This window comes from Natator depressus, chromosome 1 (assembly GCF_965152275.1).
Source record: "Natator depressus isolate rNatDep1 chromosome 1, rNatDep2.hap1, whole genome shotgun sequence".
Lineage (NCBI taxonomy): Eukaryota > Metazoa > Chordata > Testudines > Cheloniidae > Natator > Natator depressus.
Genome location: NC_134234.1, coordinates 37,117,368 through 37,139,263, shown reverse-complemented (window position 1 = coordinate 37,139,263; position 21,896 = coordinate 37,117,368). Strand labels below are relative to the sequence as shown.

At 40.1% G+C, this 21,896-nt stretch overlaps 1 protein-coding gene across 1 annotated transcript in view; it reads right to left on the bottom strand.

Annotated features, from left to right (window-relative positions):
* Positions 1-21,896, bottom strand: part of CUL5 (cullin 5) — a 78,789-nt gene that overhangs the window by 13,638 nt on the left and 43,255 nt on the right. The window contains exons 4-11 of the mRNA XM_074957527.1: positions 19,262-19,438; positions 16,450-16,591; positions 15,799-15,944; positions 14,019-14,099; positions 12,275-12,368; positions 8,728-8,858; positions 3,955-4,062; positions 3,059-3,123 (exon numbers count right to left, since the gene is read on the bottom strand). Coding sequence (XP_074813628.1) covers positions 3,059-3,123; positions 3,955-4,062; positions 8,728-8,858; positions 12,275-12,368; positions 14,019-14,099; positions 15,799-15,944; positions 16,450-16,591; positions 19,262-19,438 — 944 coding nt within the window. The remainder of the gene's footprint in view (positions 1-3,058; positions 3,124-3,954; positions 4,063-8,727; positions 8,859-12,274; positions 12,369-14,018; positions 14,100-15,798; positions 15,945-16,449; positions 16,592-19,261; positions 19,439-21,896) is intronic.

Genomic DNA, 21,896 nt, shown 5'->3' with positions numbered 1-21,896 from the left:
ATCCCACCGCTACAAGCTGAATCAGCAGAACTACAATATTAAGACTGTAGTGCCCCACAAAGTATGCAAGAGCCACAAGATAGCAGTCTTATGGAACACTTCAGACAACTCAGTGCTTTTAGGACAAAAAGCAGCTTGTAGTACAGGGCTGTCTGATGGCCTTTTGAAGGTCTCAGAAATTAAAGTATAGAACCTTTAGGTTACTGTAAGCCTTGAAGCCTTGGCTTTGGAATAGTTTCTTGGGATTTTCTGAATGATGGGATCAAGCTATTTTTTGGGCCGCAGAAGCATTCAACAGGTATCAAAGCTTTATTTTGTCTGCTCAAGGTTTAAGGCACAAACTAGGCAGGAAAACGTCCTGGTTAAGGTAAAACAGACCAAAAGGTAGAAAACTTGGACAAATTCATGGAATGAATGACATGCAAAAGAATTCTGAATAGGAAGAATATGACAAAACAGTGACTTTTTCTACCATTCACGTTAATATTATGATCTCTAGGAAAACTATGGGCCAGGAATGTCATTAGTGGTTCAAATGGTGGAAGAGGGTGTGGTAGAAAGGCTAAGCTGTGAAAGAACTAGATGCAGGTTTCTAGGGAGGGACAACAGATTAGTTGTCCCAAAAGATTAATCGGGAATCTTTGTTTGGAAACTGTGTTAAGAAATTGGACTTCGGTGAGTGAAAACCTAGTGGAATTCTCTTTACATTACCTTTGTATGTACAAACAGCATGCCGAACCTGGAGAAAACTGGGCTCCAGGCTTCTGCCAGGTTGGTTCCTTCAATAATTTAGGGGGCATAGCAATCTCTTTTACCGACTACAGTTTACCCCAGTCTAGGTTAGAAAAAAAAATGACACTGGTGCTGCATACACCCTGGTGAAATCCCATGTGAAATTTTCCATATAAGGCGCTGACAGGAAAACAGATGTGGGTAAAAGTTCCTATGATGAACGACTGCCCTGCCTGTAGCCCAAGTCCATATGGACACCAAGGAATGTTCTGGAATGCTGCTGGCTGTGGGAATACTGGAGAAAATATTCTTTTTGAGTAGTTAGTGGGAAATGTTGTAACCGGGTAACCCCAGAGGGCACAGATGCAAACTCACCAAGGCCAGACACAGTGGCCCGGAAGCTGAGCTCACAATTTACCTTTACCAGGGAAGAAAATCAGTGTCGACTATTTTGGTGGTCAAAAATCATGTCAGAAGCAGAGAAAAAGATACAGTTCAAGGTTTTATGGATTCAAAACCCTGCTGGGAGAAATGATAAAGAGCACTCCCGCAAACTCATGATATCCAGCAGATGTAAGAAAAGCCCCAGCTGGGTATAAAGCAACTGCTTAGGGAAATGCAGAGAAAACGGATTTCCCCTTAATCTGTGGCTTCAGGGTTTCAATCAAGATGAATCATTGAACCAGAGTGGAGACAGATGAGGAAGCACAGCTCACCTCTCTTCAGCAGGTGTGAAGAAGAGAGATTTCACCTCATCCGGCAAGAGAAGCTGCTCACTTGACAAAGGCATTGCAATACTAATATCCTCTCTGCAGGAGGCCAAGCCTCTCATGGCTGCCCCAGCTAACCAGAAGTACTGGGGTGCCAAGGACTGTGGGGGACCCATGAACTCTACCCAGTCCCAAGAAGCAGTGGGATTCAGCACTTGGATCCTCCCTCACAGAGTCTGGTAACTGTCCAGCAAGGGGCGCTCAACCAGATCTGTGCCATTGTCAGGAACTATGTTTTAGCATTCTATTTGCTAAAAGTAACAATAACTATCCTCTGCCCTTAAAAATGCAACGTTTTAAACATTAGAACTAAAGTGTTTTTGCCCAAGTGATCAGGGCTCTTAATTTTCAATTCTGACTGTTGCAAATAAGTGGTTTTCAGACCACGTGAGCTGACAAGTTTGTCAATCAATAGTTGTCAGAGACCCAACCAATCAGTGCTGTGTGTAAACACTATTTACAATTAAGAGACTCCCTGACAAGATATACCAGGTACTGAAGATACAACTGACTAGGAATATCAACATGGTATGAATGTTTAAGTTTTAAAGGAATCACATTGACTTCTACATAAAAACTTAAACATTACACAAAAGCCCTGACTTCTTTGAATACAAAAAGTTTTCAGTTTTTCAAATTAAAATAGATAGTGAATTACTTCACAATTTAAAAACCAGAATTAAAAGAAAAATACAGTGGAAATTCACAGTCTGTTCATAGGTCACAAAAAAGAAAAATACAGTGGAAATTCACAGTCTGTTCATAGGTCACAAAAATTCTGGTGAACAACTCCTGCACTAGGCTCCCTACACACAGTGCACCTATGTCTTTTCTTTCATCCCACTTCCTCCGTTGTCATCATTATCTCAGAGAAAAAGAAAGTAACAGATGTATATAAAATAAAGTGCAATAGGACAGAAGCTGACAATGGCCTCCTCCTTCCTGCCTGATTCAGAAATTAAAACAGTAGAGGGAAATAAAAGTTGTACCCTAGCTGAGGGGAATGAAAATGCTTGGCACTCACTGCCAGCTCTAAGTATGACTTTTGAAAGAGGACTATCCATCAGTCTGGATAGTGGCAGTCCAGTAACAGTATATGGAGGGACAAGGATTTCTGCATTACACAGCTCAACAGCAACTTTACATAATTAATAAAAACGCCATTTTAATAAAGAGGGGTATTTAAAAAAAAATCACTATCCCTAAACAGTCCTGGACTACATCAACTTATATAAACCCCAACTCCAAGTCATTATAAACAATGTAAAAATATTTCAGCAACAAAATACTACAAGTAAAAGCCAGTTTGATAGGCTACATTTTTTATTTATATCACTGATCTGCTGTCATGTGAAAAAGTTCCTCAGAGTATGACAAAAGGTACAACGCCCAAAAAGGCCTTTTTTTTTTCATTTCTGTTGATCCCAAAAGCACTCAAAGTAAACTGCAGTATGACATTACATAGTGTTCTTAAAACATTAAAAAACATTATTGAACTTGCCTGTTCAAATTTAAATTTGACATACTTGATTCACATTGGTATTTAAATGGCTTACCCTTTCTGCTTCAATGGCAATTCAAGTTTAAATATTGTAGCATCATTCACAACTGCCTTATATGCCTAAAATGAATAGTTAAAACAACAGTATAAAACACTTCATTCAATTTTTTAATAATGTATTAAAATATGAAACAACTCCCATCTCCTTTTTAAAGTTACTATAGTAAGTGTCTGTACCACTCTAACCCAGGTCCTTTACTCATCCAATATGTTTGTAGACTGCTTTTCAATATGTTTGTCTTAGAAGCAGGCTAAGGCTTTTTTTGTATTAAATCAATTGATTTTAATTCATCAGTGCTACACATTTCCAGAGCTTGTCCGTGATTTCCCCAATCCTTTTAGGTCACTGACAGGCCCTGGAAATGTATAGCACTGATGAATTAAAGATCAATTGATTCAACACTAAGAATGTCTTAGAAGTAGGCTAATGCTAACGTACTGAAACGCAGCTTTTTCTTAAGCCCCGATTCAGCAAGATACTTCAGCACATGCCGAACTTTAAGCATGTGTGGGGTTCCACTGAAGTCAGAGGACTATTCAGAATTATACGTACAACCTGGAGCATAACTACCTTGCTGAATCCTACACTTAGACTACAAGCTCCTCAGCACAGTCAGCATCTTCATAGGTGCTGTACCATTAAACAAAACTATCAGCTCCAGTCCTGACTGGGTCCTTTGGGCACTACCACAATACAAATAATAAAAATCAGGTTACCAATTACCTTAAAAAGATTCTAACCAGCTTTTTATTCAACAAGTTTATTAGCATAAGAACAGACTTCAGGACTCATCAACAAATGGGCAATGGGATTTTAGAGGCATAATTTATTATGGATTTCAACAATTTAAAATAAATGAAGACAAAGATCAGTTAAATTAAAACATATACCTTATCTCTTGCAGTAAGAAACCTCGGGTCATCTTGAAAAGCTTCTTTAACCAGCTTACTAAATCGATTAAATAATGTAAGCAACTGCTCTACATATTTCTCAGAATCCTAAAATTAAAGCAGCAAAACAATAAAACAAATGAAAACAAAAGCCAATCTCCAGGGGGAAAAAAAAAAAAAAAGAGGTTACTCACCTTGTGCAGTAACTGAGGTTCTTTGAGATGGTTTTCACTGCAGGCTCTCCACTTTAAAGTCTTGATGCCCTGTGCTTGCAATTGGAGATTTGTGGTAGCAGTGCCCGACTGCACCGTGCCGGCACCATCTTGTGCCACTCCGGGCGGTTACATAGCAGTATGCGGCTAACTGTCCCTCAGTTCCTTCTCTACCACAGAGAATCTACATGAAACTCCGAAGAATACGGGAGTAGGGAGGGTAATGGAGCGCCCACAGGGACAACCATCATGAAGAACCTCAGGTACTGCATTTCTCTTTTTCAAGGAGCGTCCCTCTGGATGCTCTACTTTAGGTGACTGTTGAGCAGTGCCCCTCAGTGGAAGGGAGGGGCTCTGAAGTTGCATTATTGATGCTGGATAACACTGAGAGTCGAAAGTGAATGTCTGATGCTGACTGTTGCTCTACAGCATAGAACTTTGTAAATGTATGGGCTGATGCCCAGGTTACTGCTCTGCAAATGTCAGTGACGGGGACATTATTAAGAAAGGCCACAGATGTTGCCTGTGCTCTGGTACGGTATGTGCAGACTCCCACTGGGGCTTGTAGGTTGCTCTTTTGGTGGAAAAAGCAGATGCATGCTGATGTCCATTTGGATAGTCTCTGTGTTGAGATGCTTTGACCCACTGGGCATTCTGTTATGGAGACAAATAGTCTTGGTGATTTTTTGAATACTTTTGTTCTTTCAGTGCAGAAAGCTAATGCTCTTCGGACATCCAGTGTGGGACTGATGCCTCTCTCCCATCCGCATGGGGTTTTGGAAAAAAACCACAGGTAAGTAAATGGGTTGATTCAAATGAAAGGGGGAGGCGACTTTGGGTAGGAACTTGGGGTGTGGTCATAAAGTAACTTTATCTTTAAAGAATGTTGTGTATGGGGGATGTTCCATTAAGGCACCTAATTCTCTCACCCACCTGGCGGACGTGATGGCAATGAGGAAGGTCATCGATGTGACAATCGATCTCCGAATGGTCGGGAGATAGTCTCTGTTTCTAGTGTAAGAATGTGTGGTTGTCTTGTGCCCTCAAGCACACCTTCAAACCTTCAAAACTGCTCTCTAGTGTTGGATTGTTGGGACGTCGAAGGTTGGTTTTGGGTCTGTCAGCGTCTGATTTGCTGTTGTTTGCAGTGCTGGTCATACTTTCTATGTTGTGTACATGGTGGTGATCGGACTCTCTGGTTATAATACCTACCCTCTTTCTTTTTATTTGCAGGCGTGTAGATACCCGGCGATTTCAAAGTTGCCCTTGTGTCTTTCAGGGTGTGGAGAGACTCATCCGTTTTGGCCATAAATAATTTTACATCTTCGAAGGGAAAGTCTTCGACCGTAGCCTGGACATCCCTAGGGAACCTTGAGTGATGGGGCCAGGATACATGGCGAATAATCACAGAAGCCGCAATGGACCATGCAGCCATGTCTGTAGAGTCAAGAGAGGCCTATAAAGCTGTTCTGGCAATGAGATGTCCTTCAGCGATATTAACTTTAAATTGTTCTTTTTTTTTATCATCAGGCAGACTATCAATGAATTATGACATTTTTGAAAAGATATTGTGTGTGCATTTTGTCAGTAGGGCTGCATAATTAGTTATGCGGAACTGAAGTGTCGTGGAGGAATAGGCCTTGCGGCCAAAGAGGTCCAATCTTTTCCAGTCTTTATCATATGGGGTTGTTCTGGAGTGGAGTTGTTTTTCCCCTCTCATTTACTGCCTCCACCACTACTGAGTTTGGTGTGGGGTGTGTAAATACTCAGCTCCTTTAGATGGCAAACAACATTTTTTGTCGATCTCTTGCATGATGGTGTGACAGGTGTCTGCCAGATGTATTTTGCAGGCTCCATAACAGCATCGTTGATCAGTAACGTTATCTTTGCTGATGGGGATGACTGGAGTATGTCCAGTAACTTCTGTTGAGATTCAGGTAATCTGTTCTAATGAAATATCTAAAGATTCTGCCACCCTTTTGAACAGGTCCTGAAAGGCCTTGAAATCATCCCAGAGCTTGGAGGTGGTGGCATTATGGTTTCATCCGATGACAAAGATGAGAGGTGTGCACGTGGCGAGGTTTCCTGGTCAGATAGGTCCTCGGTTTCCTCAGTCACTTCCTCTTGTGTTTCTGAGGGTGCTGGGATAGTTGGCAATGGGGACTGTGTGGCTCTCAAGCTTGGTGGGTTAGGAGACCTGCAGTGTTGGGCCCTATATATTGCTAACGGATCCCAGTAGGGCCAGTTAGGTAGGAATAGCACGGGGGGCAGTGCACATACCAGGCACATACCTCTGCAGATGAGTGGTGTTCTGATAGATGAGACAGTCCAGGTTTGGGTAAGGAGTGACAAGGAGTATATGTGACTGGGTCATCCTCATCTTCATCATCACTAGACAGAGGTGGAGCTGATCTAGGTGGAGTATTCAAATGGCTCGGTACCGATCTGGGACTCTGGTGTAGAGGAGACTAATAGATCCACATGTCTCATGAACTGTTGCAGAACCGTTAGCTTTGGTACAGGGGACAGCACTGCTGACGGCCCAGGAGTGTGAACTGTAGCCACCGGTGCCAAAGATCTCGAGCAGTGCCACATAGGCACCACAGGTGGTGCCACTATGTCGGTCAGTGCCAAGCTTCTTTTCAGCTCTGTGGGTGCCGAGGTAGAGGGTTTCACTTTGCTCTGCGAACCTCCATTCGAGCTAGCCCTCACAGGGTCTTTCACTTTCTAAGGACTCTCAGTACCTGAGGATCTCATGGTCCGATGCATTCAGTGCCATCAGTACTGGGGTACATTTTTTGGGCAGGGATTACTTTTTCTTGGCTGATTCCCTGTGCGGAGAATTCTGGGATTACTTTTTGGTAGTATTCTTAGGTAAAATCTCCTTCATAGACGCTGCTGGGGCAGAACCTCTGTCAGAGGCTGCCGCTGGCGACCATTGGCCCGGAGGTATCCTGGACTAGGGGTTTGAGGCCAGCCTGAGTGATTTCTCTATCATAAGGAATTTAAGTGGGAGATCCCTAGCTTTTCTTGCCCTGGCTGTCAGATTCCAACAGCGCGGGCACTTCTGAGTAATGGGTGTTACTGATGGATGGGCTGGCACTGGTACATGCAGCGGATGCACTGTGCGTGACTGTCAGAAACCAGGACCGACAGTCTTCAAGTCAGGCAACCTTTGAAGCCCAGTGGTCAGGGCATGCCTGAAAAAGTCTATCCCCCAACAAAAAGGGATGGTAGTAATCCTACGGGAGGATAAACTTATCTTCCTATTGAGGGGTATAAAGGTAGATAAGGAAGAAAAAAAAATTTTTTTTTTAAGAAGTAAAATAAAATAAGTAAAAAGGGTAGAATATCTAACTACTGTTTATACTAACAATTATAAGCTATGACCTATCTAAAAGCTAATCTTATCTAAGGTAAGAGAGGGCCACTGCTGATCGCTTCGACTCAAGCCGAAGGCGGTAGAGAAGGAACTGAGGGACTGTTAGCCATGCACCGCTATGTAACCGCCCGGAGCGGCGCGAGACGGCATGCGCATGGCCCAACCGGGCACTGCTACCACAAATTTCCAATGACAAGCGCAGGGCATCAAGACACCTAAAGTGGAGCACCCCAAGGGACACTCCTCGAAGAATAAGAATATGTGATCACGTAATTAAAGACCATCAGAAATTAGAGACTATCATAATACGCATGGATAGGTAAGGCACAAGTAGGCAACGTTAACTGTATTTCCCTAACTTTAGTGCTTTGGCTTGCAATTTTTACATTCTTTTAATGTAGTTTTTGGTACGAAATTTCCTACTTAAAAATGTGTAGGTGTACAATGAGTATTAAAAATCCTTATAAATGCCAAGCTAAATCAGTTTTCACTGGACTAACAAGAGGGATATCTATGCACCAGAGGTAGGGATGTGGTACCTAGTATTATATGTCTATCACATCTCTCCCGTGCGGCTACAGCTATTAAAAAACAACCCCACCATCTAGGATATGAAAAAAATCTTTAACAGAAAAATATATTTTCTCTTCTTGCTTGAAAAACAAACATTTTTGAGAAATGTCCAGAAAAAAAAAAAAAAACCATTCCTGAGTTCAGAACAAGCATGCTAAATTTTAATCTCAAAAGGTAGAAGGTTCAAAAAGTTATAAGCAATTGAAAAAGTCATTTATAAAATTAAATTGCTAATACATCTAACTATAGGGATTGCTATGTGCTTCCTCTAATTTATCATCTGCGCATTTTCTTTAAATTACAAATACTGGATCTATATATTAAAACATATGAAAGTTCAAACATGCAAGAAGATTCAGGTATAATTGCATAAAATTCCTTTTAGGCTGTTTTAAATTCTGATCTCCTTAAACAAAGAGAAAGTCTAAGTGTTTGTTGACATACCTATTAAATTTTAAAAATATATTTTTACACATACATGTAGCATACACAGTAATCCCACTATGGGGTGCGGAGGAGGGGAAAGGAGGCATTTTTTGTTTTCCTTTGCAAGAGGTTCTTGCTGACTACTGAAATTTTTTTTTCCCCTCAAGAGCATACACTTACAGTAGTAATAGTTTCAGCAGCTGCTACCATATCTGCTAGTCCAGCACTAACAATATGCTCTTCCAAGTCTTTTAACATGGGCTCTATTCCATTAGGAACTTTATCCATCAGTGAAAACATTAGATGCAACTCTGAAAAACACAAAATACTGATGAAACCACTAGTCACTCCACATGTAACAACCAGACAATGCTTTAAGTAAAAATTGTGTATGTTCTTTCACACTAATATCTCAAATGGGACATAAAAGTCACAAAAAATAGTAGAGTAAGCTATCTCATTAACGATACATTCCCTCAAATGGCTTTATATTAATATTACTGAAACTTCTTCAAAATGTGAACTCCACAAGGAAAGGATTCTTCTCTTTGAGAAGTTCATAAAAATGCTTAGTAGAATGTTAGAGAATAAAAACTTTTCTATATTCACCAGTAAAAAAAACTATAATAAAAAATCACTGGCAACCAGGAAGAAGTCAACATATATGTATTATCCTCCCCTTCTATCAGTGTTTGATTTATTTTCCTTTTTGATAGATTACTTGTACACACACATATGCAACCAAGTTCAAAGTAAATGTATTTCATATCATAAACAGTTCTCGGCCCACATCCCATTTGTATGTCATCTTGTTCACGAAGTAGTTTGGGGTACAACTAGAACCCCTCCTCCCACCTTCTGACATTCAATCACACTCATTTTCTCCAGTTACCTCAACTTTCCTAGTAACAATGGATCTCAGAATTAGAAGCCTACATTCATGTAGGTGTGAAACTGACCAGGGATGCAAGATTAGGTACGGATATACAAGCAGGGTTGTATTGTTTTGGTCCTGCTGCTTGTCCCAAAAAACATCTGGGGCCAAGGATTCTTTAGCGCCTTTTTTCAGAATCAATATCCCCTCTAGTGCTTCTTCCCCACTGCATCCACAAGGAGAGTAAAGAAATGTATCTCCAACCTCTCTCTACTTTTTTCCTAAAAATAACCTCCAGGAAAGATGTAATAAATTACATCTGAGACTCTGAGAAAGTACATAGATAAAATGTCAAAGAGATGCAAATATTAGTACTAGAACACTTTCAGACAACTGTTTTAAGTTTTTAATTTGTTTTGAGTTTACAAAGATTAACAACTTTGGTTTGACACATAAAATGATGTATAAGTATATAACTCCTATACCTCGTCTCCCCTACCCCCTCGATTGTCCCCTACCCAGCTTAGGGTTACCGTATTTCAAGTTCCCAAGAAAGAGGATACTGCCCATGTGTGTATGTGTGTACACACGTACTGGGAGGGGTTATTTGGGGGGCTCAGGAGGGGCTACCTGCAGTCTCACTCTTGAGTGAGGGACACAGCACCAGCCTGTCAGTCAGCACCTCCCTGCGGACTTCCCCCCACCCCAACACCGGGAGTTGGGGCCTGGCTCTGTCACCGCTCCTGGCCAGGCTCTGAGGCCCTGCAGTGGAGCAGGTGGCCTGGCCAAGAGGCACTTGGCAGCTCTGCTTACCTGGTGGGCCGGGGGGGGGGGGCAGCTTCCTGCTTGCCCCACTCACTGAGCCTGAATGTCAGCACCGGTTCGTTCGCTCACATGGCCCACCCCTGAGTTGCTGCCAGCCGGTGGAGGATGGCACTGTGGCTGCACAAGCAGTTTCCCAGGACACACTGCGCCACACAGCCTGGCCCAGTACCCACCCCTTGCTGGGGCGGCACTGTGCTGGGGAGCAGGCCCCACTCTGCAAGACTCCAGCCCCAGCTCAGCTTCAGCCCGTTTGACCTTTAAAGTGCACTCAAAAGTGTCTGGAGGTCCAGATTTGGTCTTCAGTCTGCCTATTCGCTCTCCTGGCTTACAATATAAAATGACAAATGAAATATGAAAGGGGGGAGAATGTGTTATAGGCGTGGTTGTATCTTTTAATTTAAGATTCAGCTATTTCCATCTACCTCCTTAACCCAGCCATCAAGTGGCTGATTTCTAATAGTCAATAGGGCAGAGGTGAGTTTTGAAGAGGGATCTGAAAGAAATGGTAGTGGCCGTCTAGATCAATTCAAGAGAGGGCATAAAGAACGTAATGGAAAGATGTTGTTGTAGCCGCGTTGGTCACGGGATATCAGAGACACAAAGTGAGTGAGATAACATCTTTTACTGGACCTCACCCACTGTGTGTCTCTAGCATGGAAAAAGGAACAGAGATGCATGTGAGTAAATAGCAAAGTTTCTAAGGAAAGTATCTTATTTGAAGTACCTCTATAGCTTTGGGTTCAAATAAACCTTCTGTACTCCTTTGGGGACTGAAAGCTATACTGTAACAAGCAGACACGACTTGTGTCTGCTGATTTGGGAGGAGGCAGTAGTGAGGGCAGCCAGCTTCAGTAGTGTTAGTGAGCATGTTCAATCCCGTAAGCATGCTCAGTACAAGCCAAGCAGCAAAGGGGGGGAGGGGGAGAAGAGACGAGACTTGACCGCACATCCCCACCCGCCCCAACACACACACGTTGCCTCTGGTGAAAAGGTTTGGTACTTTGCTATATTCAGTCCTGGACTAGTACCAATAAAGTATTGCTAGACAGAGGGATCAGTCTGATGTAGTATAAAACAAACGTTCACTTCTAGACCTGGCATTTCAGAACATATTTGATCTTAAGACTATCTGAAAGCTGGAAACCCCACTTCTCATGTGTATAGAAATGAAAACTTCATACAGTTATGAAAATTCAACAATTTGGTTGCAGGATCCTGTGCTTTTAAAAATAGCCACACTGATTTCCGGTTTTCTTTGTCAATCTCCCTACTTCATTTCTGACATTTTAATAGCTACTATCTTGAATGGCCAGCAGATCAGCACCTTCACAAATCTTTCCTACTTGAATCACACCACTCTCTCAAAATCTCTAGAAGCAAACACTTCAAACCATCTTTTAAATGTCATACAGCATTAATCTTTAGCTCTCTCAGGTCTTGAGATATTGGCTGTGAAAACAGGTGAAAGACGTGCAGAGGTACTTTATTCACTGACCAGTACATTCTTCCACATGTTGGTCCTGGACCAGAAATAGTAATTAAAAACACCCAACTCCTTCTCTGCCTTCAAAAGCAGTATCTTGGTGAAGGAGGGAGACTCCCAGAGAGAGGTTTTTTATTTTTAAAATTACTCAAGTTCAAGAGGTTGCATGCTCTGAAGAAGAGCCCCAAAGTTGATTAAAATTGGAGAAAGCAGGTTGTTGCAAAAGAAAGGATAATAAATGGGTGTAAAAAAATCCTTAGCTACAATTGGCCTTTCACGAAAAGAAGAGTTATCCAGCCAGTCAAACGGGCGTATTGAAGGTACAGAGTATAAACACATTTAAAAACGTATTACCCTACGATGGTGCATAGCAGCATATGCTTTTTGTGGAATGAAACGGTCCCATATGAAATAAATTTTTCATCTAAGAAACATGTAGCTGCCTCAGTTACAAAATGGTAATCAAATACATTTATCAACAAATTAGTTTTTTAAACCTAGCTGACCGTGAGATCATGCTGCAATATTTTTTAAGCTTCACTTACTTTCTGTTTCATTTCGTTTGATCATGCCTTGGCATTCAGCTAAAATAGTTTCTTTAAATGATGTCACTAGAGCATTCACACAGCACTCCATAAGCTGAAATGTATTAAGAAACATAGTTAGCTTATTACAATCCTTTGAGCGCCAGTTTGTTCTGTCTCTCTCAAGTTCATGTTCAATATAAATACTAGCCTTTCCTCATGCACTACAGCTCAGTAAAATGTTTCATGCTCATAGGCTGTACTTAATGCAGAAGTTATGATACTATGAAACAAAGTCTATACTTCAGTTCATAGATGTTTTTCTTTAAAGCATGTAGAACGGGAAATATAGTAGTTTCTCTCATAAAATAGTGAACAGTTTAATATTTCTGTGGCCTCTTCCTCACAAGGGAGTATCAGTTCTGGAACAGTAACTACCCTACTTAGTTTCCAAGTACACTTCCATCAGCCAAGAATAGTTCTCACTCCAGTGTACCCTACCTGACCTGACTTGGTTTGCTTTGAACAAGGGCCTAATGACAATTCTAGCACAGAAATTACTTCTACACTCAAGGGATTGGCAGATGAGACAATTTTATATACTGCTTACCATTCACCTTAGCAAGGGATGCCCCACTTATGATGTAATGCAGAATGCAACCAAACAAATCCTGACTACCACAGATCCTAGGGCGTTTGTTTAAAATAGCCTTGTGTGCTGAACAAATTTCAGCACAGGCAATTACAAATTGCTTCTTGCTGCACTTAAATCTCTCCCTGAAGTTTCAACCTGATAAACTATTTTTTCACTTTCCTTCTTAGGCTGTTTGGTGAGCATTGGTAAACTGTTGACGTACTTCACACCAGAGATGGTTACATTTCAGTTATGGAGGGAGGAAATTTAGTCATTTTATCAGTTGTGAAGTGTTTGGGGATTTTCATGTGATAAACAGTGAACTTTTCCAGATATTGTAAACTGGCACTGAATAACCTTTTACCGCCTATGATTGCCTACCTACTTCCCAAGTCACTCTAATCCACATAAATTGTATTAGCTTACATTTAAAAAAAGGCAAACCCAATCCGTACTGAATCTAAAACAGGAGAGTTAGAAGTTAAAAACTATGTCCTTTTACTGTATTTTCCACAGAATGTTTAGTAAGATTCCAAACTACAAAGTAGGGCAGTGGTCCTCAAACTTTTTACTTCACGCTCCCCCTTACCTTTGTCCACACCCCCCCACTCCAGGGCTGGGAGTGAGGCCGTGGCTCTGGGAGGGGGGGCCACAGACAGGGGTACAGAGACTGAGACTGTGGCCACAGCTCGGAGTGGGGCTGGGAGAGGAGTCTTGGCTGAGGTGTGGGGCCGGCTGGCAGGCGGGGCCCGGCAGACAGGGTGAGGGCCAGAAGCAGAGCTGGGTCGCGCTCTCCCCCAGCCCTCTGTGGGGGCTGGCCCAGGCACACCATGCCCTCCAGAATGTTTCTCGACTCCCCCCTAGGGGGGCACACCCCACATTTTGGAGACCTTTGAAGTAGGGCCTACTGATTTTTTTTTTATTTTATTTTTTTTAAATAAGTAAAACTAATAGCGGATTTAAAAAAAAAAAAAATAAGGCTTCTACCAGGTCAGATCTTCTGACTGCAATTACAGTCAGAATAAAATAATGCAAGACAAATTACAATCAAAACTGACATCAGAAACCTTTACTACTATTGAAATACTGCACGTGATTTTACTACATATACAACTAAGTTTTTAAACTTACCGCTTCTACAGAGTTACATTCACGCCTTGTCTCTAGATACCTTAATGCTCTTTTCTCTTCTTCCTTTAATTTAGCATCTGCCTGTGCAGAAGCAGAACAACAATCATTTTAAGTACTAACAATAACAGAACGGTTATTACATGACGATCTTTATACTAGGTCTGTTGATTAATCACAGTTAACTCACACGATTAACTCAAAAAAATTAATCATGATTAATCGCACTGTTAAACAATAGAATACCAATTGAAATTTATTAAATATTTTTTGATGTTTTTCTACATTTTCAAATATATTGATTTCTAGTACAATGCAGAATACTAAGTGTACAGTGCTCACTTTATATTTATTACAAATATTTGCATGGTAAAAACGATAAACAAAAGAAACAGTATTTTTCAGTTCACCTCCTACTGTAGTGCAATCTCTTTATCGTGAAAGTGCAACTTACAAATGTAGGTTTCTTTTGTTACTTAACTCAAAAACAAAACAATACAAACCTTTAGAGCCTACAAGTCCACTCAGTCCTACTTCTTGTTCAGCCAATCGCTAAGACAAGCAAGTTTGTTTACATTGATGGGAGATACTGCTGCCTGCGTCTTACAAGCTCACATGAAAGTAAGAACAGGCGTTCGCTTGGCATTTTTGTAGCCAGCGTTGCAAAGTATTTATGTGCCAGATATGCTAAACATTCGTATGCCCCTTCATGCTTCGGCCACCATTCCAGAGGACATGCTTCCATGTCGATGATGCTCATTTAAAAAAATAATGCGTGAATTAAATTTGTGACTGAATTCCTTGGGGAAGAATTGTATGTCTCCTGTTCTGTTTTACCTGCATTATGCCATATATTTCATGTTATAGCAGTCTCGGATGATGACCCAGCACATGCTCGTTTTAACAACATTTAACAGCAGATCTGACAAAATGAAAAGAAGGTACCTATGTGAGATTTCTAAAAATAGCTACAGCACTCGATCCAAGGTGTAAGAATCTGAAGTGCCGTCAAAAATCTGAGAGGGGTGAGGTGTGGAGCATGCTTACAGAATTCTTAAAAGAGCAACACACAGATGTGGAAACTACAAAACCCGAACAACCAAAAAAGAAAATCAACCTTCTGCTGGTGGCATCTGACTCAGAGGATGAAAATGAACATGCATCGGTCTGCTCTGCTTTGGATTGTTATCGAACAGAACCTGTCATCAGCATGGACGCATGTCCTCTGGAATAGTGGTTGAAGCATGAAGGGACATATGACTCTTTAGCGCATTTGGCACATAAATATCTTGTGACACTGGCGACAACAGTGCCATGAGAACACCTGTTCTCATTTTCAGATGGCATTGTGCAAAAGAAGCGGGTAGCATTATCTCCTTCAAATAGAAACAAAACTTGTTTGTCTGGGCGATTGGCTGAACAAGAAATAGGACTCAGTGGGCTTGTAGGCACTAAAGTTTTACATGGTTTTGTTTTTGAATGCAGTTATCTTTTTGTACATAATTCTACATTTGTAAGTTCAACTTTCATGATAAAGAGATTGCACTATAGTACTTGTATTAGGTGAATTGAAAAATACTATTTCTTTTGTTTTTTACAGTGCAAATATTTGTAATAAAAATAAAGTGAGCACTGTACACTTTGTTGTAATTGAAATGAATATATTTGAAAATGCAGAAAACACTCAAAAATATTTAAATAAATGGTATTTTATTATTGTTTAATCACGTGATTAATCACGATTAATTTTTTTAGTCGCTTGACAGCCCTACTTTATACTTACATATTTCATATAATTCTGTACTCCATTTTGTTGTAAATAAGAAGGGGCTTGTGTTCTATAAAATCTCTCTGTTGAATCCAAATATGCCTTCTCAAAGTTATCCCGATAAATCTGAAGTTTATCTTCAGGATTAGAACAAAGGTTAACTGTAAAGAGAAAAACTTAGATCTTATTCTAGTTTTCAGTGCTTTGAACGTGACTAAAAAATAATTATTTCTTTTACAAAATTTTTCTTTTGAAGATACTGAGGTATGTCTACACAGCAAAGAAAAACCTGCAGCTGACCCATGCCAGCCAATTCTACATTGCTATGTAGACTTTTAGGCTCAGGCTGGAGCCCAAGATCTAGGGCTGGGACTACACTGCCAGATGTCATATTCAAAAGGGTCTCTTTGCAACGTTAAGGGATAAAACTATTATTTAAAACGTACGTTTCAATTTTGCAGAAATTGGTGAGCAGGCTCATCTGCCAGTGAAAAGTTTATTACTTGCCATTGGCAAGTGCATTTACCCCACTGATAATCAATACAAAAACATTATAATGATCATTCCAACCATACCTCCTTTGTCAACATCTAGTTGAAGGCATGTTATGAAAGTCTGTGAACTAGAAAGGAACATGCAGCTGAGATCACACTGTATAAGACATACCATATGATTCTCTAACTCCAATAACAAGTTGAGAGTCAAAAGCTTCTCCTAGTCTTTCAGCATGGACCAGCTTCATTGCACTGTCCTGAAGTCGATTCTTTATATTTGAAAATATGGACTCATTCCAAGTATCTAGCATGAGCTAAACAACAAGGAAGAAAAAAAGTCAGTTAGAAAGAGATGGGCAGAACTTCAAATTAAGGGCATGTCTACATGAGCACTTACTGCACAGCAAGCTGGGGTGTAAATCTGGAGAACTCAACCATGCCATGCACTAATTGTCTATGTGAACCCTGCTGACGTGCACCAGAAGTTCCCTAAGTGCGCACTGACATACTAAAGGACGTAACAGGTCTCCCAATACAAAGCAGTTAACTTTGGAGCTAATGTCAAATAGTGGTCCAGCAGCTGGCAGACTCAAAGGCTTACGTAGAAAAATTAAGATAAAATAGCCATTAGTAAGTGAGCAAAGGGTATGCAAAAAAAGTAAATAATTGTTGGATTGCCTTAGATTTTCATAACAGATTAAGCTATTAGCATCCAAAGCCATGTGATCACTTGTTTCTGTGAGTACAACGTAAAAATAATCAGTGAGTTACACAGATATTGCAATGAGCAGTTTCAGTCAATGCTTTAGTCCCCATTTAAAAAGAGTTACTGCTAGATAAGGGTCTCATTACTTTTATTGGATGACTGTCTCTTCAGCTGGTTCTGGTAAGCACCAAGACCTCTTAAGATTTTGGTAACACACCTCAAAGTCAGACCAATGTGTTGCATCTGAACAACACTGAAAGCTCCCTGGTGGAAGCCATATTTGTACAGAGCCAAGCACTGCCAGCCGTTCAAAAATTCTACAACTAAGAAGCATGTATGTAAATGACATATTGGTCATTTTAAAGTTAAAATGTCTGTAATAACCTTTCCTTATAAATCCTGGTTCTCTTCTTTCTGCCACACAGAATACCTAAAATATCATATTTTAAGCTCTGACTTTGTTAATGTCTAGTATCTCTGTGCTTTATATTAATTGCTATGATCTCAAGCTTTTAAGTGCACCAACTACTTACTTGAGAGTCCAGTTTTGTTTTTCACTGTCATCAGTGTAAAATGTATTGAATCAACTTTGTTTCTGAAGGATGATTGTGAACAGTCTTATATTTCAGTGATTCCAATAGTGATTTCTAGGAGCCTAATTTTTTTGACAAGTTTAGTAAAGATAAAAATTTCCACTTCTGTGCATCATATAATTTATTATAGTGGGTGTCTAATGAAATGCAGATGAGTGTTTGGAAAAGTTAAGGAACATAAAGACACCCTTTAGCCTGAGCCTCTCCATGAAACCACACTCTGCCCTGACTTAACTTCAATGTTCTTAAACATGCTAGACTCGGACATGTTGGAACTGAATTAATGCTCAGAAGACAGCAGGTAATTTTTGAGTGTCATTAAAATAAAGAATTTTCTTAAGTTGTGTTTCTTTTGTTTAGCTCTCCTTTCATATTTAAAAGGAAATTTAAAATGAAGATGTCAAAATAGAGAGTAAATGTATACATTACAGTTGCTTTTCTTTTAAAATTTCACTTCAGAGTAGGTAGGTGAAATACTTAACTTTGTATTTTGATGTACAAGAATTTATTCAAGAACAACTTGTGACCTTTACCATGACACTGTGACGGTCACCTCTTGGAACTGGAGAGGAATCTCACACTCAAAATGAATAAATACTCATTTTTTAAAACCTGGAAGCCAGCAAAGCTAGGGATTCTCAACGTGAGCTCATCACACTGTCTTAACAACCAACTCTAAAGGATTTATAATAATAGTAAGATATACAGTAGGTATACCACTTATCTGAGATTTTAGCAAAACACGTCCAAACAAAATGCAATTTAATAGCCACAGGATAGTGAAATTTTTGGGCTGCTACTCAAAACAAAATGGTTCATTTTTTAGAGCTCTAAAATGCATGATCATAATTCAAGCATTCCAAAAAGCAGTCTTCCAATTTACAATTTTCAAAGTAACAATTTTGGCTCAGAGATTTATCAATAATGGAGATGAGGAAGATGTGTTTCTTTTCAGCAAAGACTGTTTTTCAATATTTTTAGCTATTTACCTCAGCACACTTTTTAAATTGCATTAAAAAAATCAATAGGAATTCCAGGGAAACAAGTTAATAGATGCTTAGAAAACATGATCAGCATTATCTTGAGCAACCAAAAAAAGCTCCCTTTTGTAATTCTGTGCAGTTTTTGTATCTGATTGTCACAGCAAATTCCATGCTATTTAGAAGTATAAATTCCATTCCTTCCCAAAGGGTGGGGAAGTGTTCTACATGGAGCACGAGGGATTGCCCTTGAATAGCCCCATTAAGTGCCCTTAGTAACAGCTGTCCGGCTCCTTGCTAAGTACTGACTAGAGCTTCATCTGTAACATGTCATTACTACTCCTTAATGGTCCAGTAAATGTAAGCTCATTGACCTCCTGTATCTCAGACTGTAAAGGGAGCAAGATCAGAAGTACTTTTTGTTAAATAAATCGTTTTACAGAGATCTACAACTATTTTAAAACACAGGAAGCTGCTCTGAGCAGAGGAAGGAAATTGTCAGAGTTAGGGCAATATTCGGTAAGTGGCAGAGGAAAATTATGGGAAGAGGAGTAAAAGTTGCAAGGTGATTTAAGCAAAGTGATACTCCTCCAATACTGTGAGGTTAGTGCAATTTCATCTCTCAGCTGTGGAATGCATCAATACTATAAAACACTAAATCTTTTATGTTCTGTTACAAAACTCTGATCAGAAAGTGTCACTTACCTTTCGAACAATACTGTCTTCTACATTGGATTTCTTGTTGCTGCCCTGCTTACCCATTAAAGTAATTTCCAATTGACAAAATGGTTTGGGCAAGATATCACACTGTGTAAAGAATTTGCGCCATTCTACTATGTATGCTTTTAGTAAAGCTGTATCATCTTGATGACTCAGTACTCTCTGGAAGAAAAGAGCAGCTCATTTGTAAATAAGTTTTTAAATAAACAACATATGGTTTTATCCACATGGTACAAGTATTTTTGTTATAACCTAAGATTTGAATTTAAAATGATATAATCCCCCATGTAACCACTCTGGTATAAGAATGGCTTTTTTGGGTTAGGTTATGTTGCCTGTGAAGAGGTTTGGTTTTTCTTGGTTTTATTTATTCTTACACCAGAATAAATGTCCACATGGGGGTTATATCAGTATAGCCAGTCTACACAGGAAAGTTTCACAAGGATTATTTTCTACCTTACATGCAGTAGAAAGTCGAATTCAGTGTGATTTACTGATCTGGCTTTAGACACCTGAACTTTTAACATTTATGCTGCACTAGGACAATCAATTTAGGCATAATGGGCTAGACCAGGGGTCTCAAACTCAAATGACCACGAGGGCCACATGAGGACTAGTGCATTGGCTTGAGGGCCGCATCACTGACACCCCCCGCTTGCTTCCCCCGGGCCCCGCTCCCACTCCACCCCTTCCATGAGGCCCTGCCCTGCCCCTCCTCTTCTCCAATCTCCTCCCCTGAGCGTGTGGCTCCCCGCTCCTCCGCCCTCCCTCCTGGAAAGCACTAAGCGCCGCCAGCAGTTCTTTGGCAGCTTGGCAGCAGGAAGCGCATGGAGGTAGGCAGAAAAAAATGAAGAGTAATATAGTAGTATTAAAATATAGTATGCTATTAAAAGTTAATTTATTAACTTTTTTAACTGTAATGTGAAAAGTCAAGGCTAATTTTGACAGCCATTTCATTTTTGGCCACTTAGCTGGCAGCGTTTTGCATCAACCAGAGCATCAATATTAGGTTTGATATCCTGAGACAAAACCAATCTCAGTGTTGCTTTCAAACTTCATCAGTGAGCCTTGACCTTAACACAGATTTGTTAATCTTCATGGAAGAGAAACACTGTTCACATATATATGTACTTCCAAACATTGCCATTATCTTTGCGGAAGCAGAGAATAACATGGGAAATCTCTCTTGTGGAAGAAACCTGTAGAATTCTGGAATTCTAACATCTGTATACTTCTGCTTCAAAATAGTATCACACTGAAGCTCTACTAATTCCATCTGCATTTCCTCTGCAACATTGTCAGTTTCAACAGCAAATGGTGTGGAAAAAAGTTGAAAATGTGGTTCAAGTGCCTTGAAATCTTTAAACTGCACATCAAACTGTTTGTGTAAGTTAGAAGTATCTGCATATTCTTTCAAGGATTTGGGTTCAACTTTTCCTAAGGAATTCAGAGTCGAGAAATTGCCAGCAGTCAGCTGTTTCCCCCACAAAGTAAGCTTGACTTTGAATGACTTAACACTGTCATACATCTGTGTTATCACCTGTTTTCTACCCAGAAGCTTCAAGTTCAGCGCATTCAGGTGATCAGTTACATCTGTTAGAAAAGCAAGGTTGCAGATGAAAGTGGAATCAGCAAGCTGTGGAACCTCCTTGTTTTTCGTTTTCATGAAGGAATCAATCTCCTCTAAGTGGAAAAAAAACACTTCAAAACATTTCCACAACTCAGCCATCTAACTTGAGTGTGATACAGAAGTTCCCCATATTCACTGTCCATACTTGCTAGAAAAGAAGTGAACTGTCTGTGATTCAGCCCTCGTGCACGTATAAAATTAACAGTTTTAACAACTACATCCATAACTTCCTTCATTTGTAGACTTTTACTACACAGGGCTTCTTGGTGCAAAATACAATGTATACTGGTGAAGCTAATTCCTGGTATATTGAGGTTGCTCCGTTTGGTCTTCAATAATCCAACCACACCAACGTTTTCAGAGCACAATGATGGCGCACCATCCGTAGCCAAAGATACGAGTTTGTTCCATGGCAGCGCCGCTTTTTCAATCACTCTTCCAGTCCTTGAAATATATCACGTCCCGTTGTGGTACCCTTCAGTGGCATTAAGTCTAGCAATTCTTCAGTTATATACCAATTGCAATCAACACTGCACTCTGTGAGGTATCTGATACATCTGTACTCTCATCAAGAGCAATTGAAAATGCTTCAAAGTCTTTTGCCATTTGAATCCATTGTTTTTGCACATTATCTGCTATATCCGTTATCCTGCAGGCAACTGTACTGGCAGACAAGCTTATGCCTTCAAAAACTTTCCTCCTATCAGGATATAAAATTTCGCTGGCCTTCATAAGACATTCTTTTACGAATAGGCCTTCTGTAAAAGGTTGCAATGATTTAGCTATCATTTCGCTTATCACAAAACTTGCTCTTACTGAATCTTTGCTAGACTTATTAATCCCCGAAAAGAAATTTCTTTGCTTGGCAAATACTGCTTTAAGTTGCTGAACTTTTTCCTCTCGGATTTTTCCGGTGAATGCATCATATTTTTCACAGTGCATTGTGTCGTAGTGCTGACGCACATTATACTCCTTGGGAACAGCAATCGT